The 21,952-nt window shown below is 42.5% G+C and overlaps 1 protein-coding gene across 1 annotated transcript; it reads left to right on the forward strand.

Moving 5' to 3' along the window:
- Positions 1–1,439: 1,439 nt before the first annotated feature.
- LOC129766694 (uncharacterized) lies at positions 1,440–2,528 on the forward strand. The gene has a single exon (XM_055767283.1). It carries the CDS (start codon positions 1,440–1,442, stop codon positions 2,526–2,528), a length of 1,089 nt encoding a protein of 362 aa, XP_055623258.1.
- The last annotated feature ends 19,424 nt before the right edge of the window (positions 2,529–21,952 follow it).

Below are 21,952 nucleotides of genomic sequence, written 5' to 3' on the forward strand. Positions count from 1 at the left end.
TTGCTAAAGGAGGTTTTGTGCTACGCAAATGGTCATCCAATCGACTGGAGGTACTGCAAGGATTAGATAAAGACGCCATTGGGACTCAATCCGCTTTGCATTTTCATCCAAATGAAACTATAAAAACATTGGGTATAAGCTGGGAACCCGAAAACGATTATCTGCGATTTTCATCTCACGTATATGAAACCGATCAGCCAACCACAAAACGATCAATATTATCATCAATTGCAAAACTGTTCGACCCATTAGGACTCATTGCTCCCATCATCGTCAAAGCTAAAATTATGATGCAAGAGTTGTGGCTACTCACCTGTGAACGGGACGAACCTGTACCTGAATCCATGAGCGAAAGGTGGAGGAAATATTATAAACAACTACCCCGCATTTCCGACTATCAAGTAGACCGATACGCTTTTCTTCCGAATTCAGTGATTCAACTTCACACGTTCGCCGATGCATCTGAATCTGCATACGGTGCATGTACTTATGCTCGCTCTGAGGACAATAAAGGTAAAGTGAAGGTGCAGTTGCTAGCCTCCAAATCCAGAGTAGCCCCGTTAAAACGACTTAGTTTGGCCCGACTAGAACTATGCGCAGCAGTTCTCGCTGCCCACTTGCACAACTGCATAAAAACCGCTATTGATCTCGACGTGACTAAATCCTACTTTTGGTCGGATTCAGCTGTTACTCTGCAGTGGCTGCAATCACCTCCTAATGTCTGGAAAACATTTGTAGCCAACCGAGTTTCGGAGATCCAGCACTTCACACACGGTGATCATTGGAATCATGTATCTGGGAAAGAGAATCCTGCTGACTTAGTGTCACGAGGAATGCTGGTAGAAGATTTTCTTAAAAGCCGATTGTGGACTCACGGACCATGCTGGTTGTCACTTCCACCAAAGGAGTGGTCGATTTCTAACCCGCCGAATGTAGCTGAAAACCAATTGGAAATGAGAAATATTGTTGCGACCATACAAACTTCACCGTCTGTTCATCCTTGGTTCTTACGCTGGTCTTCATATAACCGACTTCTTCATGTAATCAGCTACTGTATCCGGTTCGTAAATAATGTTCGCGCAAAGTCTCGGACTGTTCGATCACCATCCAAACTAAATTGCCTGTCACTTACCGTTCCTGAGTTGCTGAAATCAAAAGCTTTACTAATTTGCCTCGCTCAACATGATTCATTCCGTGCCGAAATAGATAGTTTGATGGAAAATATGCCAATACCAAAAAAGTCCAGTATGCGTAAAATGAGCCCCTTCCTGGATTCAGAGAGAGTGTTGAGAGTGGGTGGACGTTTGAACATGTCAGACTTGCCTTTTCAACCCAAGCATCCAGCCATATTACCTGCCTTTCACCCATTAACACGATTGTTAGCACAACACTTTCACATCAAAACCCTTCATGACGGCGGGCGTTTGCTTCTAACCGCAATGAGAGAAGCGTACTGGCCACTACAAGGCCGTAGACTCGCCCGGAGTACTGTCCGTAACTGCTTCCGTTGTACCCGTCTAAACCCTATACCTCTTGAACAACAAATTGGCCAGCTGCCTGCCCAGAGAATAATGTCAAGTAGACCATTTAACGTTACCGGAATAGATTACGCCGGACCGCTGTACCTGAAACCCACGCACAGACGCGCTGCCCCTGCAAAGGCTTATATATGCGTCTTTATATGCTTCACCACGAGAGCGGTTCACCTCGAACTGGTTGGAGATTTGTCAACCCAAGCATTTATCGGTTGTCTGCGAAGATTTGTTGCCAGACGCGGTCGCCCGTCTCACTTGCATTCGGATAATGGTAAGAATTTTGTCGGCGCAAACAACCAACTAAAGGAATTGTTTTACTTGCTACAAAATGCGGAAGAACAACAAAGAATTAGTTCCGCCTGTCCCGATGAAAACATCACCTGGCATCTTATTCCCCCTAGGGCACCGAACTTTGGCGGTTTGTGGGAAGCGGCAGTGAAGGTTGCGAAAAAACACTTATTCCGCCAACTTGGATCCACCCGTATTTCCTTCGAGAATATGTGTACGGTGCTCACGCAAATTGAGTCTCAAATGAACTCTCGACCGCTATTGCCGATGACTGAAGAGCCTGATGACTTAGCTGCGCTCACTCCTGCTCACTTCCTAATCGGAACTTCGATGAATACACTGCCAGACCCAGATCTCAGCCACCTACCGATGAATAAGCTCGATCAATACCAAAGTCTCCAATTGCATACACAAAAGTTTTGGAAACACTGGCAACGAGAATATCTTCAAGAACTTCAAAAAGATACCAAATGCCGTGGACGTAACATACTCATCGATGACCTACAACCTCCAATTCGCTGGCCTTTGGCTCGCGTAGTGTCAACTCATCCCGGCTCCGATGGAATCACTAGAGTCCTTTCGCTGCAGACCGCAAGAGGACTAATTACACGACCTGTCTCTAAAATATGCCTGCTGACATATGCTATGGAAACTCCTGTGGCAGATTCATTGAACTGCATCAGCAACATGGTTTTAGATAGATAGAAGCGAGCTTTGAATGTCCTTCAGACAGACAAGTAAACAAGAGATTGTTGTTTGTTTTTGTTGAATGTAACTATTCAAGGCGACGGGTATGGTTGATCGTATTAGTTTCAAGTGTAGATTGTTGGTAGCATTCCGACAACTCCGACAATGCCTTATTATTCCTCATTAATTGTCGGTCAGTTCACCATGAACTGCAGTATGGAGTAGAATACTTTGCTTAGTAGAATAAAATATCCTAGCCCATTCTTGCTGGAAGTATCGTGCTGAACACTAATAAATGTAGTAACGTAGTACAATAAATTTAAGTTGTTTGTGAATCTAAATGTGTGTTCAGAATTTATGTCTGTGAAATAGTATCCAGTGTACTTGTTCCGATATACCGTGGTAGCATTCAAATGCTGCGATTATGGTTCAGTGAACCCTGGTCCTGACTGCTACCATTCCTACACGCACGCAACGAAATCTGTAATTTAAAACACAACGTAGGGTGTGCGACAACAAAGGGGATGAATCAAAAATGAAATTCTTCTTTTTCATTCAAAAAACAAAAAATACATGCAAAAAAACGAATAAAAATATTTTTTTTGACTCGATTATATACAGGATTTGATTATATACAGTGGAAAGAAATCAAAAACTGTATATAATCGAGTCCGCCCTGTAATTGTCGGCAATTAATTATCGTTTTTAGATGTAACCAATTTTCCACTGCTAATGAATTGTTATATTTTTTTCCTTTATAGATTATTATAACGCTATATTTATATTCGACTAGCTGACCCGGTAAACTTCTTCCCGCCGAAAATCCACGTTTTCTTACTAAGCGCATTTACACTTTCGAACGAAGATCAATTTCGTTAGCGCAATCATCAAATGAACTAACGACGCTTGTCAATATGTAGTTGTAGAATATATGCGAATTTAATTTTTCCGAATTTTCCCATTTTCCTTCAGAGTTTTCCGAAAATTTTCAATTGTCATGTTTTGTTGAAATACATGTATTATTTTTATGGGACCCTCATAAAAATGATACATATATAGACTCTCCTATCCAGAGGAGGGAGGGGTGTTATACTATCATAGAAACATTTCTCGTACCCAAACACCCTCACATGCCCAATTTGGTTCTATTTGCTTGATTAGTTCTCAAAGTTATGCAAAAATTTGTGTTTCATTAATATGTTGTTTGTGTTCAACCGCTACTGGTAAGTATCATATGTGATATGAATGATCAATCTTCTTTCCAGGTAATTATTCTCAGTAAGAGAGGTAAATGACAATAAATATTCACACATATAGCTGCACTAATTATTCTTGTTTCCCAGATACAGTTTCAGGTCCTGGATTGAGGGTTTTCAGAATGTGTTTTTTTTTGTATTTTGTTTAATGAAGTGTTAATGAGGTGTAAAATGAAAAATATGTTCTTTTTATACTAGTCGTCTTTACCAAAAAAGATGGTGTTCGACTGGTAAACATTTGTATAATATACATGGTACAGCAATATAAGATTAATACGAGCGAGCGAAACAAAAGACAAATAAGCTTTCCGTATACTTTGCCACATACACGGCCCAGACCGAAATAGATATTGTTTTCCTTCATGCGCTCCTTTTTTTACTCTTAGAAAACACTACCTAACTTCATTTTATAATCAGGTGCAATATTATCACGTTTTTGCTGAACAACTGCTGGAGCATCATTAGCCATGTGGATAGCGTGGTCGTGTAAAATAGTTTTGCATTCCAGCCGGCCTTGGTTCGATCCTCATTGACGTCGTATGGTAGGTGAACCTTAAATAAACGGAAAGAAAATGAATTTCATTTAAAATATTTTAGGATAAAAAAATTTAAGATAAAATTGTATCACAGGTCGGACTCGATTATATACAGACTCGATTATATATAGACTCGATTATATGTGATTCGATTATATACAATTTTATACTCGATTATATACAGTCTGAAAAAAAATAATTTATAGTTCAAATTTGACTTATTTCAAGAAAAAATGTAACCTCTTAACGTTATGATGAAATTTAAGTGGCTATTATAAGTATAGTGGGGTAAAAATCGTAACTTTTGAAGATTTTGCTTAAATTTTCACTAGGAATTGTTTAAATCGATGTTGTAGCGAAATTAAAAAAGATAGAAGTTGGGCGTCAAAGAACAAATCGTAGAGTGGTTTGAGAGCTTTAATTTGATTGATATCAAGTTTAATATGAATTTTTGGGATAAAATTATGAATTACGCATTAACAGTTACAGGGTAACTTCGATATAACGTACATTTTACTTTCAAAATTGTACGTTGTATCGAATTGTACGTTATATCGAAGCATAATAAAGAACTCAGAAACGTAGCTTATATTACTTTATCGTGTTGCTATTTGAGTAAGGTTAATGAATAAATTCAACTAGAACACGAAGCTAACCTTTCTCATGATGTTTCCCTTCGTACTGTTGATTAAAATTTGATTAATTTAGAATCCAGAATCACAAAACAGTTGTACTTCGGGATTGATTAAAAGTACAAATCAAGTTTTAGTATCAAAATACAGATAATTTATTGTTCTTTCAGAAAAACAATATTCAAAAAATTATTCCTTTGGACTTCGAAAATGTGTACGTTATATCGAATGACGTTATATCGAGGGAACGTTATAACGAGGGTACGTTATATCGAAGATTCCCTGTACTAGCTAATTTTTCACTTCCAAAATATTACTTAAATACTCTAATTTAGATGTTCCACTACTATACCCTGTACTAAATTTTATCATCTTTCAAATGAAAGCAACAGAATTGGCTTACGTAGCGTACTTTTTAATGTAGAGCCGAAGAGAGTCCGAAACAAAAAAAAGTGCTATAACTCTGTCATTGTTGAAATTCAAACATATGCGTGGAAGGATTTTTTTTCCATCAAATATGATTATCTCCTGAGAGATCCTGAAAAAAAATTGATGTGAGGAAAATGTTTTTGGACTTTTTTTTCCCTTGTTGGGTGTGAACCACTGCGTCCATTAGTTTGAGCTATTGTGGTATGCCCCATTTTTTGTACTACGCTTCAAGCTTATCTACTGCTTATTGATGAAGAAGTAGACTGAAAGCTATAGCGAGATAGGTGCCAATCGGGAATAATCTGTTTGAGAAAATTTATAGTCCTGATCGGCGACACAGACCAAACTTCCTTGGGCTCCAGAATAGCCTTATCAAGGTGTTGAAGTCTGCGTCTTGTTAGTGCTCCGCATTTGCAGAGCAAATGTTCCGAGGTTTCGCTTTCGGCATTACAAAAGCGACAAATATCATCTTGCACTAAACCTATGTTTTTGAGATGGTATTTACGACGTGTACCGATTAGGAATTGCCCTCCAGCTTGACGCGCAACCCGTCACAGTCACCCTCGCGGGGTTTCTCACCTATCGAGACGTGAACCGATTAGGAAACGCCCTCCAACTTGACGCGCGCCCCGTCACAGCCACCCTCGCAGGATTTCTCTTCCCAACGGAGCGCCGATTAGGCAGTGCCCTCCAACATAACGCGCACTCCGTCAAAACGACTCTCGTGGGGTACTACACTTTGCAACAGCCCTCGCATTTGTTCCTCTTCTATGGTCAGGGGTTATTACTACGCTGGTCGGCCCTCCACTTCCGCTGTAGCTCGGACATGATGTGTATGATTACACTGTTCACAGCGTTCCAGGTGCCCTCGTCGCGACACATTTTCTCTACTATGTTCCTGGCATGAAGGGCAGGCAGCCCCTCGCGTCTCGCAACTCGCATCGCCATGTGCCGAAACGTACGGTCCAGCTTTCTACGATTCCGGTGGGTTTCGAGAGCCGCCGACCAGGCTGGTGCTCCGTACCACAGTATGGACGAGGATACAGCAGCCTGGAGACGCCTTTTGCTACTGCAAAGTCCTGCGTTATTCGCCATTATTCTCGCTATCGCGCTAATGGACTTCTCTGCTTTCTCGCAGACGTAGTCGACGTGGTTGTTGAAATTCAGCCGGTCGTCGATCATAACTCCCAAGTATTTCAACCTACGCTTAGAAGTTATCACGTGTTCCCCGACTGTGATTTCCGCTCGCTGCACGGCTTTGCAGTTACTCACCAACAATACTTCCGTTTTATTATGAGCAATCTGCAGTTTCGCTGCTTGCATCCAGTTCCCTACTGAGACGATGGGCTCGGTTGCAAGCATCTTCACCGCTTCGAGTGTCTCGCCTGCCACTGTGAGAGCGATATCATCCGCGAAGCCCACGATCTCCACGCCTTTGGGAAGCTTCAGATTCAGTACTCCGTTATACATTACGTTCCAGAGCGTTGGGCCCAGGATAGAGCCTTGTGGTACTCCGGCCGTTATATTCAACGTTGTCTGCCCCGTGCTCGTCTCGTAGACTAGGACGCGGTTCTGGAAGTAGCTTCCTAGAATTCTGCACAGGTACCCAGGAACCTTCATACGGTGTAGGGACTCGGCAATGGCTTCCCAGCTAGCGCTGTTGAAAGCATTCCTCACGTCGATCGTCACTATAGCACAATGTCGGTCGCCCCTCCGCTTTTGCTGTGACGCCTTCTCTGCCTTTTCAACCACTGTCCGGATAGCATCAACGGTGGACCTACCTTTCCGGAATCCAAACTGCATCTTTGACAGACCATGGTCACTCTCCGTACATTTCGTCAGTCTGTTGAGGATAATCCTTTCCAAGAGTTTCCCAAGAGTATCCAGCAGGCATATAGGCCTATAGGATGTTGGTACCCCCGGGGGCTTTCCTGGTTTTGGCAGCAACACTAACTTTTGGATCTTCCATTTCTTAGGAAAGTGACCATCATCCAGGCATTTCTGTAGCACTATCCTGAAAATGTACAGGAACGCCTGAATCGCCGTTTTCAAGGCCGCGTTGGGGATTCCGTCGGGGCCGGGCGCTTTGTTTACCTGCAGTCTCTTCGCCACTGCTACCAGTTCTTCACTGGAAACTTGAGAAAGTTCGGTAGCTATTTCGGCGTACGGTGTCGGTGGCCATATCGTAGAATCATGCATCGGAAATAAACCCTCCACAATGACCTTCAGCTTCTCGGGACACGATTCGACGGGCGTCACAGGTCCTCTGATCTTCGCCATCACGACTCGATACGCGTTGCCCCATGGGTTGGCATCTGCATCTCGGCACAGCTCCTTGAAACAGTTCACTTTGCTCAGTGCAATTCCCCGTTTCAAGGCGGCTCTAGCTGCTCGGTACACCGTACTACGTTCCCCTCTATCAGCGCTATTTCATGCTCCCTGAACGCGTCTTCTGGCTTGAAGACAGCGCGAAGGTTGCGAAGAGAGTCGTTCCACCAGTAAGCTGGGCGTCTTCAATTTTTTGGTACAACTTTCCTCGGCATGGTAGTGTCGCATGCTCTCACCAGTAGATCTGTCAACTTTTCTGCGTTCCAATCTGAAGCTCCGCTAGCTAGACGAAGTGCTTCGACGAAAAGGTCATTGTCGAACGCATTCGTCTTCCACTTCCGCTCACCGCTTGTTGTCCTCCGAACTAGCACGTGGTTTCGTTGACCGATTCTGTACCGGATCGCCTGGTGATCACTGTGCGTATACGACTCGCACACTTTCCACTCCGTACTCAACCAACTCGCCAACAGCGACGGACTGCAAAAAGTAACGTCGATGATGGATTCGCGCCCATCTTTCCGGAAAGTGCTAGTGGTACCTTCGTTCAGTAACGTTACTTCCAGCTTTGCTAGAGCTTCCAGTAGACTGTACCCTCTGATGTTGGTGCATCTACTTCCCCACTCCACCGCCCAGGCGTTGAAGTCGCCTCCAATGACGATCGGTGTTCTACCGATTAGTTCCTCGGTCATTGCGTCTAGCATCTGGTGGAATTGCTCAGTTGTCCATCTCGGGGGTGCGTAGCAACTACACATGAAGATTCCATTAATTTTGGCGATTACGAAACCTTCATGTGAACCTCCAACCACTTCCTGGATAGGATATCTGCCCATCACCTGTATTGCAGCAATCCCTAAGCTATCCGTCGCCCAGCTGCCATTATCACGGGGTACTCGGTACGGCTCCGCTATGATTGCAACGTCGCATTTTGTCTCTGTTGTCGACTGCCACAACAGTTGCTGAGCTGTGTTGCAATGGTTCAGATTGATCTGAATTATCTCCGTTACTGCGATTCTGCTAACGCCTTCTTATAAGAGGGACACTTGAAGCTTCCTGTCGCATGGTAGCTGCCGTTCTCTGGTTGGCAGAGCAGGCATTTCGGTTGCTTCGTGCAGTCTCTCGCAACATGCCCTTTCTCACCGCATCTCCTGCACAGTTCAGACCTGTCGGGGCCTGTGCAGCTTCTTGCCTGATGTCCAAAGCCCATGCACTGGAAGCATCTCTCCATCCGCTTGGCCACCCGGGGCACCATCTTCAGCGAGCAAACTGACCAGCCAACTTTTATTTTGGTCGTTTCTACCATCTTATTGGCTGCGACTGTTGAGAGCCGTATCGACACCGTCTGCGTGCCACCATACGCCTTCCTCATACAGATCTTCATTGGTGTATTGTCCAGCTTACACTGTTCTATTAACTCGCGCCTTAACTCCTCGTCTGTCGTGATTTCGTCGAGATTTCTGCATTCGACCACTGATTCCTGGGATAGAGCCCTCATCTTCGCCTCCTCACCGAGCGACTTCGCAACCAGTTCCTTGAAGGCTGAACTTTTGACCGCCGGATCCCTCTTGAGCTCGAAGAGCATCTCTCCTTTCTGGGTGCGCCTGGTTTTCACCACATTCTCTCCCAGTTCTTTCAACTCCGGATCGTCTCTCACTTTCCGCAGGAGTGATGCGTAAGTCACTCCTTCCTTCACCTCGACGATCAGAGCATCTCCCTTACTTCGCTCGCGTCTGGGCCTGGTTTTTTTTGTCTCCTGCACACCTTTCTTCTTTTCTTCTTTCTTCTTCCGTTTCTCCGTCTGTTTTTAGACAGTTCGCCATCCACTGCCTTCACCTTCCTTTCTGTTTTCCAGGTTGTCATTTTTAACCTTCTTCAGGTCTTCTTCATCCCCTAGGGTATCCCTCTTCCTTTTGTCCGATCGTGGGTTTCGTGGCGTCTTAGGCGTCTCCTGTATCTCGACGGACATCTTCTTCCTTGCTTCAGCGAGTGATTTTTCAACAACCTCTGCTCGCGTGATCATCTCCTTCTGTTCGCGGTCAGCAGCCGTAACGGCGGATTTGATGCTTGTGACTAAAGGGTGTGTCACATCAAATTGCATCACGGAAAAAACGCTGTAGAAATTCACCCAGTAGACCGATCCTTTTGAAAATTTTAGACAGTAAAATAAAAACTATTAAACAACTTTTGGTATTTTCTTTTTATTCATACTTCGAGCCCAAGCCCGTATGCTCGCACCTTCCTCTTTCCCCCGTCCATAAGGTTCTGTACAACGTCAGGTTGTAGTTTTTTTTGAACAGAAATCCATTTTCTCTTGAAGTCCGCCTCCGATTTGACAACTTTTGGGTTCTTCCGGAGGGCCTGCTTCATAATCGCCCAATATTTCTCTATTGGGCGAAGCTCCGGCGCGTTGGGCGGGTTCATTTCCTTTGGCACGAAGGTGACCCCGTTGGCTTCGTACCACTCCAACACGTCCTTTGAATAGTGGCACGAAGCGAGATCCGGCCAGAAGATGGTCGGGCCCTTGTGCTGCTTCAATAGTGGTAGTAAGCGCTTCTGTAGGCACTCCTTAAGGTAAACCTGCCCGTTTACCGTGCCGGTCATCACGAAGGGGGCGCTCCGCTTTCCGCAAGAGCAGATCGCTTGCCACACCATGTACTTTTTGGCAAACTTGGATAGTTTCTGCTTGCGAATCTCCTCCGGAACGCTGAATTTGTCCTCTGCGGAGAAGAACAACAGGCCCGGCAGCTGACGAAAGTCCGCTTTGACGTAGGTTTCGTCGTCCATTACCAGGCAATGCGGCTTCGTCAGCATTTCGGTGTACAGCTTCCGGGCTCGCGTCTTCCTCACCATGTTTTGCCTTTCGTCGCGGTTAGGAGCCTTCTGAACCTTGTATGTACGCAGGCCCTCCCGCTGCTTGGTCCGCTGGATGAATGAAGTTGACAAATTCAGCTTATTGGCGACATCCCGGACCGAACTTCTCGGATCACGTCTAAACTGCTTAACTACGCGCTTGTGATCTTTTTTACTGACGGAGCATCCATTTTTGCCGTTCTTCACCTTCCGGTCGATGGTTAGGTTTTCGAAGTATCATTTTAGTACTCTGCTGACCGTGGATTGGACGATTTCCAGCATCTTACCGATGTCCCGATGTGACAACTCCGGATTCTCGAAATGAGTGCGCAGGATTAATTCACGACGCTCTTTTTCGTTCGACGACATTTTTCCAAATTTACGAAAAATTGACAGTGAAGCATGGCCAACGTGATCTATACACTCTTATCTGATTATAAGCGAAAGCTGAAGATATAATTCCTAAAAATTAAATTTCTACAGCGTTTTTTCCGTGATGCAATTTGATGTGACACACCCTTTAATCAAGCAAATGAAACCAAATTTGGCATGTGGAGGTTTTAGGGTGCAATAAATGTTTCTATGGCGGTTAGACACTCCACCCGCTCTCTAAGGGTGGGCTGTCATACAAATGAAATACAAATTTCTACATAGCTCGAAAACTAATCAAGCAAATTGAGCCAAATTTGACATGTGAAGGTTTTAAGGGGCATGAAACTAGGGTGAATACACTGCTCCCCCCTCTCTAAGGGGGGCTGCCATACAAACGAAACACAAACTTCTGCATAACTCGAGAACTAATCAAGCACAATTTGGGATGTGAGGGTTTTTGGGTATGAGAAATGTTTCCATGATATGACACCCCTCCAAACATGACAATTAAAAATTTTCAGAAAACTCTGAAGGAATAAGGGAAAATTCGGAAAATTAAATTCCCATATGTTCTACAATTACATGGTGACAAGTGCTGTTAGTCCATTTGATGTTTGCGCTAGAGAAATTGATCTTTGTTCGAAACTGGAAATGGATTTTAATGTGATGAAACGCACTCCTATATCTTCTTCTACCTATACCAAAAAAATAATCGCCGGATGTGGTGATAAGAGCAGAACTCGAGGAAGGAATTGTCCGATTTAGGGCTGTCTTCATTCTATCATATTTTATGTATAAAACATTTATTCCATGTAATGGAGAAACATGTTATTTGCAAGTGGTTGAAAAATCTTGAACGATAATTATGTCTGAAAATAATCTGATATTATAATGATGACTTTTGTTAGAAATACTAGGAATTTAATAGTAAAAGGTAAATTCAACGGGGTCGATTAACAGATCAATCAATGAACAGTTTTGCGATTGGACCCATGAACTTACTCATAGTAAGAAAACGTGAATGTTTGAAGGTATTGATAACAAAAAACAAATTTTGGGCGGGACGAAGTTTGCCGGGTCAGCTAGTGATTGATAAAAGCTTAACGATTACATCACGTTTGAGCTGCCTTCATGTGTAGAGCTGAGTTGATGATCGGTTCGACCATTGAACCACACATCTAATAAGTTCAATTGCGTATTTCCTAGACGACTTAGACGACTTAAAAAGCAGAAAGTTTCAAAAGGTATCGGGTCCACAACCAAAAAATAACTTTCCGAGAATTCGAATAGATATAAGAACAACACAATTTTTTTGAAAAGCAAGGAAAATATTGCTATCCATTACGAAAATATTCATTTTTTCCATAATTGAAACTAAATAACAAATGAAAAAGTCATTGAATGTCCGAAACGTGTATAAACAAAGAATATCACAACGACAAACTATCGCAGTTTGAAAAGTAATAAAAAATTCATCGGTACCAATTACCGCAGCATACAATTTCACTTAACGTCTCACCCAATCCTTGCATAACTTTCGTTCCACTTGTCGTTGTCCCCATAACTCGTTCCTGCCAGGTGTCATACGACAAACTTCAAACATGATAACCTGTCCGCTTTTACCGACCATTCGCCGTGCATTCCCTTTAAATTTTTTCGCATCTTTCTGTCTCTCTTCGGTCAACAAAAAAAATCCGCTGCAGAAAATTCGTTCAGTGTCATTACCAAACTCATCATTTCACTTCTTTCATCTTTCGTTTTCTGCAAAAAATTATCATTCTGCTGCACCGAACTTCTGCGCTTATCTCGTGTACCTATTCCATTGGAAGCTAATTTTCTTTTCAATTCGACCTTATTTCGTCGGCCGAAAGCTTCCTTCTCCTCATTTTTTTCTCCACATCACTTTATGCTCAACGCTCTCCTCCAATTTTTCTTCCATTGCGTTCTCCACTCCCCATTCAGTTGTGCGCTATTTGCTTACTTTTCGGAAAAAGCTCTCCGCTCTCCGAATATGGCGTATAAAAGCTCCACTGTTTCAAATATTTCCCTCGTTCCCCCCCAGAGCACCACTCCTGCCTTGTTCGGCCCCAACCATCGCACACCTTCGGTCAATGAACTTGGGGCCCGGTTTTGTTTCCATCTCTCGCTGATGTGTACTTACTCATCTGACATCTCTTTTAATCTTTTCCTCCCGCAAGAGAGCAAGAGGCGCGCGCGCACCCACCGATCGAATACCGAAAGTGGCGCTTCGTGCTTCGTTTGTGCTTTTGCGTTCGATTCGAGAACCGCGCCGCGTTCGGTTCGATCGATCGATCGCACGTTTTCGCGGTGCGTTCCACGAGGAAGCGAAGAGAATTCAATTAAACGTACATTTAAATTTATGATTCTGATGATGAAAGAGATCGGAACGATCGATGTGACCCGCGCGATGGCGAAATATTCAAGCACGGCACGGCAATTGGGTGTTTGGAGGAATGTGGAGGGAAAGCCCGATCCGAAAGGGAACAGCGCGGGGGATGCTTTAATTGTAAAGGTCAGCAAAGTTCAGTGACTGCTGTTACGTGATGACAAAATTACATGCGGTGAAGCAAAATGATTTATTGATTGGATATTCGATGTTGGCGTAATTTGTTCGTGGTAAACTCGTTTCCATACCGTTAATTTGGTTCGACATGAATTTGCTCCTTGCGAGAGATTCCTTTCTCGTGAAGTCGTTTCCATATTGTTGTACAGCATTCCTTATGCTGAGTTTTTTTGTTTTTTTTTTTTTTTTTATTTAAATCGTTTATTTTTACAGGCTCAGTTACATAGGTTTAAAGGAGCCGAACTCCTTACTGTATTGTTACTAGTATATATACATTTTTCCTTAATTCTAATGTTAATAATATAGGAAACCGATTACTCGCGGTCAACTCGAGTTTAGAAGGGTGACATATTTTCTTCAGGAAAAGGAGGGGATATGAGGATATGTTGACATTGATCACACTCACACTCTCAATCACACTCTCAATCACACTCATCACACTCAATTCTTAAACCTATCTTATATCTAATATGTATTTACATTTCATCTTATTCTTAAGAAGGGATCCGATCTCTCACAAAGGAAAAGGAAAAGGAAAAACTAAGGGTATAAGGACAATCACACACGAAGATCGATAGCTTTAAGGAATACATATATTTGGGACATGTAATCAAGGTCTAACCGAGCCAACACGTCTCTCACCGGCACATTGGGCTGCCTTCCTCGGGCCCGAAGGGTGACTACTAAATTCGATCTGGCGACAAGATACAGCTCGCACGACCAAACAACGTGCTCGATGTCGTGGTAACCTTGGCCACAAACACAAAGATTGTTGTCGGCAAGATTAATACGAAAGAGTAGCGCATCTAACGAACAGTGATTGGACATGAGTCGGGAGAAGGTGCGAATAAAGTCCCGGCTCAAGTCCAGACTTTTGAACCATGGTTTGAGGCTAACCTTAGGGATAATCGAGTGGAGCCACCGGCCCAATTCATCTTCGTTCCATTTGCGTTGCCAGTTAACTATGGTATTTTTGCGGACTAAAGAATAAAATTCATTGAAGGCGATTTGACGCTGATAAATATCGCCTTCAATTGCACCTACCTTTGCTAATGAGTCAGCCCTCTCATTACCCAGAATTGAGCAATGTGAAGGGACCCAGACAAAGGTAATGACATAACAGCGTCTGGATAAAGCACTCAAAATTTCTCGTATTCTCTCAAGGAAGTACGGCGAGTGCTTTTCCGGCCTCACTGAACGGATAGCTTCGACAGAGCTAAGACTATCCGTTACAATGTAATAGTGTTCAACAGGTCGTGAGGCGACGCTGTCCAGCGCCCAGTGTATCGCTGCCAATTCAGCAATATACACTGAGCAAGGATTCTGAAGACTGTGTGAGGTGCTAAAAAATTCGTTGAACACTCCAAATCCTGTGGACTCATTCATAGAGGACCCATCAGTAAAGTACATATTATCACAATTGATATCCCCATACTTTGCATCGAAGATCGTTGGAACGATCCTCGATCGAAGATAATCTGATGTTCCATGGATATCCTGCTTCATGGACAGATCAAAATGCACAGAGGAATTGATGTAGTCAGGAAAACAAACACGGTTGGGAATATACGAAGAAGGATCAACCTGCATGGAGACGAATTCATGATATGAGCTCATGAATCCAGAATGAAAATTTAGCTCGATCAGCTGCTCAAAATTTCCGATCACCAATGGGTTCATAACCTTACACCGGATGAGGAACCGAAGAGATAATAAATTGAAGCGATCTTTTAGTGGGAGTAGGCCTGCCAAAACCTCGAGACTCATGGTATGCGTTGAGGGCATACATCCCAACGCGATACGGAGACAAAGATACTGAATTCGCTCGAGTTTAATGAGGTGTGTTTTGGCAGCTGATTGAAAACAGAAACTGCCATACTCCATCACTGAGAGAATAGTTGTTCGATACAACATTATAAGATCTTCGGGATGGGCTCCCCACCAGGTGCCGGTAATTGTACGGAGAAAGTTTATTCTTTGTTGACATTTTTTACTCAGATACCTAATATGGGCCCCCCAAGTACATTTAGAGTCGAACCAGACCCCAAGATACTTGAATGACATAGCATGAGTGATCGGTTTACCCAAAAGTTGAAGCTTTGGTTTTGCTGGTTTATGCTTCCTAGAAAAAACCACCATCTCTGTTTTCTCCGTGGAGAATTCGATCCCTAGCCCAATGGCCCAGGTTGAAAAATTGTTCAAAGTATCTTGTAAGGATTCTTGCAGGTCGGATTCGTTTGATCCTACGACAGACACCACTCCATCATCTGCAAGTTGTCTTAGGCTGCAATTTTGTGTAAGGCAATTGTCAATGTCGCTTACGTAGAAGTTGTACAAAAGGGGGCTTAAACATGAGCCCTGGGGGAGTCCCATGTAAGAGACCCGACTTACTGCCGAATCTCCGTGAGAAAAGTTCAAATGTTTCTCACAAAGCAAGTTATATAACATATTATTCAATAGAGGCGGCAGACCCCGAGATTGTAATTTGTCTGACAAAACCTCTATTGAAACAGAATCAAAGGCCCCCTTTATGTCCAAGAATACTGAAGCCATTTGTTTTTTTTCGGCGTAAGCCAGTTGAATTTCTGAAGAAAGCAACGCAAGACAATCATTCGTCCCCTTGCCCCTGCGGAACCCATATTGTGTATCTGAGAGTAGGCCATTCGTTTCAACCCATCGATCAAGGCGAAACAAGATAATTTTCTCCAACAATTTCCGTATACAAGACAGCATTGCTATTGGGCGGTACGAATTGAAGTCGGACGCGGGTTTTCCGGGTTTTTGAATAGCTATAACTCGTACTTGTCTCCAATCATCTGGAACAATATTATGCTCCAGAAACCGATTGAATAAATTCAACAAGCGATGTTTCGCCACATCAGGGAGATTTTTCAGCAAGTTGAACTTAATTCTATCCGATCCCGGAGCAGAATTGTTACATGAAAGGAGAGCAAGAGAGAATTCTACCATCGAAAACTCGGAATCAAGATCGCACCTATCTTGTGGTATATCTCGAATAATTCTTTGCACTGGAGCGGAATCGGGACAAACCTTTCGTGCAAAATTAAAAATCCATCGATGTGAATATTCCTCGCTTTCATTGGATGAAGAGCGATTTCTCATGTTTCGAGCCACTTTCCATAATTTTTTCATTGACGTTTCTCGTGACAAACCTCCCACGAAATTTCGCCAATAAGCACGTTTTTTCCCTTTGATCAAGTTTTTAAATTGATTTTCAAGGTCCAAATACTTCTGAAAATTTTCAGGGGTTCCACGTTTCCGAAAAGCTTTAAATGCATTCGATTTATCTCCATAAAGCTTGGAACACTGGCCATCCCACCATGGATTGGGAGGCCTTCGACGAATAGTGGAACCTGGGATGGGTTTCGTTTGAGCGCGAACCGCGCTGTCATAGATCAAACGAGAAATGAAGTTATACTCCTCCAATGGAGGCAAACCATCTCTGGAATTGATGGCTAGAGCAATCGCGTCCGCATATTTTTTCCAGTCAATGTGTCTTGTGAGGTCGTATGCCATGTTTATTGATTCAGAAGAATTCAACCCATTGGTGATAGAAATTTTGATTGGCAAGTGGTCACTACCGTTGGGATCCTGGATTACATTCCACTTGCAATCTAACGATAGTGAATTCGAGCAAAACGAGAGGTCAAGAGCACTTGGTTTAGCAGGAGGTTTAGGTACACGTGTTGTTTCCCCAGTGTTCAAAACGGTCATATTGAAGCTGTTACAAAGGTCATATATCAACGATGAACGATTGTCGTCGTACTGTTCCCCCCAGGCAGTTCCGTGAGAGTTGAAGTCTCCCAAGATTAATCGTGGCTCAGGAAGGAGTGAGCACATGTCAACAAGTTGCTTGCGGCTAACCGCAGCTCTCGGAGGCCAATACAAGCTGACTATACAGAGGTCTTTGCCTCTGATGTTTGCATGACAAGCAACAGCTTCGATCCCTCCAGTAGGTGGAAGGTCAATTCTAAAAAATGAGTGACACTTATTGATCCCCAATAGTACCCCTCCGTATCTGTCATCACGGTCCAAGCGTATTATATTAAAATCGTGGAAAGAGAGATCATTTTGAGAAGAGAGCCAGGTTTCGGATAGAGCAAAAACATCACAATTGAGTTTATGAATTAGAAATTTGAATGTATCCAATTTAGGGATAAGACTACGACAATTCCACTGTAAAACAGTGATATCTCCGACCTCTCTATTTAAATTAGACATCAAGAGAGATAATCATTGCAAGGAGGGGCCATGTTTGCATCAATTGCTGCAAAATTGTCTTTAGTACTGGAAGCATTGCGGTGACAATGGTTCTGATGGAGTCGGAAACATTAAAACACGTGAAGATTTGATCCACAAGGTCAGACAACTTTATAAATCCCGATTGGGAAGTTGAACTTGACGGAAAAACAGGGACAGTTGGGGTTTTTGATGTCCCCTCGAGTGCTGGGTCGTTCGAAGGTGAACTATTACCACGGAGGCCAGGAGGGACCTGATTTTGCTTATCCGCTGCACTCGATTTTTTGGGCAAGCTAACAGGGGGTATCACCGGAGGGACTTGTCCTTGAACTTTGGGAGTGGTCACATTTTTGCGCCGGGGATTCCCTTGAGAAATAAACGGCGTGCCCCCGTTAGCTGTATCCGCTTCCATTTCGTCAACTGGCAAAGTAGCGAAGACATTGTGTGTATTGATTGGTTGTTGTTCTTGAGCCAGTGGAGAAGCGCCCTTCAAAATTTCTGCGAAAGTGCGTTTAGAGCGTTCCCTCAAAGAGCGCTTCTGTTTCTCCCAGCGAGCCTTGTATGTTTCACAAGCTGAGAGCACGTGTGGGGATCCCCCGCAATATGGACACTTATGCTCAGTCGCACTGCAGGATTTCCCCTCATGTTGTTCTCCGCAAGTGGCACATCGTTCTTTATTGGCACAATAAGCAGCCGTGTGACCAACTGACTTGCACTTTAGACAAGTCATTGGCTTTGGAATAAAAAGTCGCACGGCTAACCTCAATTTATCTACCATCACGTAGTCAGGGAGAGCTGAACCAGCGAAGGTGACTCGAAACGAGTTGGACGGCGTAAATTTCTTTTCTTCTCCTTCATGGGAGACTGTTCCGAGCTGGCGGCAACCCAAGATCTTAACAGTCGTCGAGGGCAGTTTTTTAAAACGGCCGGTACCTTCACTCGTAATGTATTCGCACGTCAAGCCCGTTTCGGTTATCACACCCTCAATTTCGACTATGTGAGAGGGTATGTAGACCCGATACTCAATTGTAAAATGCTGATCGACAACAATCTTGTTTGCGTCTTTTCGATCATTCACGACAACTCGCAATTTGTTTGGTCTAACCTTCGAAATTTCCGAAACGGAGGTATACCTTGCCAGATCTTTCGCGATCTGCATGACTCTCAACGCCTTTCCATTTGGCTTAGGCCTGAAGAAAACAACCCAGGGACCAGTTCCGGGCGCATCTTCTGGATAGACCTTTACACGGGGAGTGGGAATAACAGGGGGGGAAGGCGAGGACGGGGATTGAGAGTGGGAAGGCGAAGGTTGAGAAGGAGCGGGAAGAACAGAGGGAGAAGACGAGGTTGAAGGTAGAGTGGGATCGTTAAGGGCAAATGGGAGATTTGCTAGTTTTTTGGAGGGAGGCTTGGTAGGGTTAGCTGACTCGTCCCCAGAAGAAGTATCTTCCGTATTTGGAACACGTTTGAGTGACTTTTTTTTATCTGTTAGGAGGGAACTAGAGTCAGAGACCTCCATATCCGAAGGTCCCCCACTCTCTGCCATTTTAAATTTTCACTTATATTCTAAGTATTTTTTTAAACAATATTTCACAATAAAATAATTCACAAAAACAAAAAAAAACAAAAAAAACTTATAATTATTAAATATTTTCTCTCAGTATATTCAATCTTATTCACCTATGAACGCACTCCAGTGCAGATGAACGGGAGCGTGCTGAAAGCTCGTTGGTGGTGGGAATGTGCCTACGACACCACTACACACAGTCGTCGGTGAAAGCTTACCCGCACTGTCACTGTTGGCACGATGACTCGGCGAAATCTCCAATGTCGGCGAAGCAGCGACAAAACAAAAACCAATGCTTGGCTTTCCGAGGATGAAAGCCTTTATCCACTTGCAGGCAGGGCACTTCACTCACTATCCAGATAGTGAAATGAACTCTTCAGCGGCAAAAAAACAACAATCACGCGGTAACCGATAACGGAACTTGGACGCGACTTTCCTTCGTCTGGTTACTTCGGGCAATCGGCGAAGAATCTGTTTTTTTTGTTTTGTAATCTAATATTTGACGCATGAATTCTATTTTCAAAAACTATTATATTTCAACAAGTTTTTCAATCAAAATATTTGTCTCATATCTAGTAATAGGAATTCTCATTGACCAATTTAATTTTAAAATCTTAAATATGTTTTCACTATTATTATAAATCCAACATGGTGGATTACACACTTTTCCGTAAGGTTGAAACATCATTTACAATTGATGCTACCCAAAGTACAAATACTTTTCATCCGGCTAATATAATACCAATGGGGGTTTCGTAACCAAAATGGTTGTGCGCTCGCGGACTAAGCGATCAATATTGAGTTCAAAACTCGATTTAATCCGGATCTGTTACATCTAAAATTTTTATGAGCATGAATAAATAAACAAACGTGATGAAAGAAGTCACAGGAGGGTTGTGTCCGAGACACGACCGCATAGTTGACGTAGGATTCCGTTAGGCTTTCTGTTGATTTCGGATATGTTTGAAGAATTAGATCGTTAAACTCTTTGATAATTATTTGGTGGACCTGAAAAGGGCCGTTTTGTTTGGTTAATGGGTATTGTTTGTTCACTCCACCTGTGTTTACCGAATGATGATGACAGAAGGATGGTAAACAGTTGTTGGATGGTGCGTATCAGATAAAAGATACCGAAGTGAACCGAGATGTGATGAAAACCACCCTCTGTGATCCTAGACGAGATGCCTCCTGCGTTATGTATGGATGAAATAAAGAAAAAAAAACTCACCAATGTAATATAAGATAATTACCAATACTGAACACAATTATTAATTTTTCTTATCAGTAAAAACATGTTACTTTAATATAGAGAAAACATATTTGAAATGGAAAAGGTAATTTTCTTTTATGATTTTTGCTTTCTGAGTGTTTATTCAACCCAATGCGAATTTCAATTGAACTAACAACAACTTATACTATATGTAGAGCATATGGGAAATCACTTTTTCTAATATTTCTTCACTTTTCCAGTTATCCTCGCCGTATTGGCGTAGAGGAGGCGATCCATGGCGTAGAGGAGGCGATCTGGCGTAGTGGTAACATCCATGCCTCTCACGCTAAAGGTTTCACCCCCTCTTCCAAAAATGGAAGTAGAAGGGACGAACCAGCCAAATGAGTTGAAAGTCACTATAATACAGATAAAAAAAACTTTCCTTGGGTGAAAATGAACACAAAAAAAAAAGACAGCTTAAACCAAACGACCTATTCTCAAGCGGGAACACACCTTGGTTTTTATTTATTAAAATTGAAATAAATCGTTTCATATATGTTGTGTTAAAAATGACTTAATTTTTAACACAACTCCTACCATTTACAATTTTACACTTACACTTGTGCTAAATTTTTCATAATACACGATCGGTCATTGATACGAAATTTCACGAAGTAACCAACATTAAAGTTCCAAATTTAAATTTTATTTGCTAGAATTAATTGTATTACCCACCTTACTTGCAAAAATGCCTTAAAATGCCTCGACTTACATATATTTGCAATGCTGCTCATTTTCATGTTATAAAATATAGGGTGACCAAAATTGTCTATGAAATAAAAAATCTAACTTTCTCATCTTCATAGACAGGAGTAAACACATTGTATTACTAGTTATTTGAGAGATCTTTGAAGAACACAGTTTTTTTCTATCTCTTGAAATAACCGATATAGCGCCTTTTTTCTAAGTTACGTTAGGGTCACCATGAAATAAACTGGTTTTTTGCTCTAACTTTTATATTTCAAATTCTACATACAAATTGCCTTCGGAAGACTTTAAGAACTTATTAATACAAACGTTTCGCGATGCAGAACTTGTCAATATCTCAACTTCACTCAAACACTTCACAAAAACACGCTCTTTTCATTTGTTTGTCATTCATTTTGGGGCAAACATAAAAAATGTTTGTTGACGGAATTTGTAAGAACAAATTTCACTCTATATAATATGTGATTCTCAAAACTATGTTATTTTTTGTGTTTGAGCAAATTAAAATTGAAATCAGGAGGGTAAAAAAACATCAATAGCTTTGAGGTGGATTATGATATTGACAAGTTCTGCATCGCAAAATGTTGGTGTTGATATGCTCTAAAAGCCGTACGAAGACAATTTTGATGTAGAAGTTTTAATATAAAATTTAG

The sequence above is a fragment of the Toxorhynchites rutilus genome, chromosome 2, assembly GCF_029784135.1.
Source record: "Toxorhynchites rutilus septentrionalis strain SRP chromosome 2, ASM2978413v1, whole genome shotgun sequence".
NCBI lineage: Eukaryota > Metazoa > Arthropoda > Insecta > Diptera > Culicidae > Toxorhynchites > Toxorhynchites rutilus.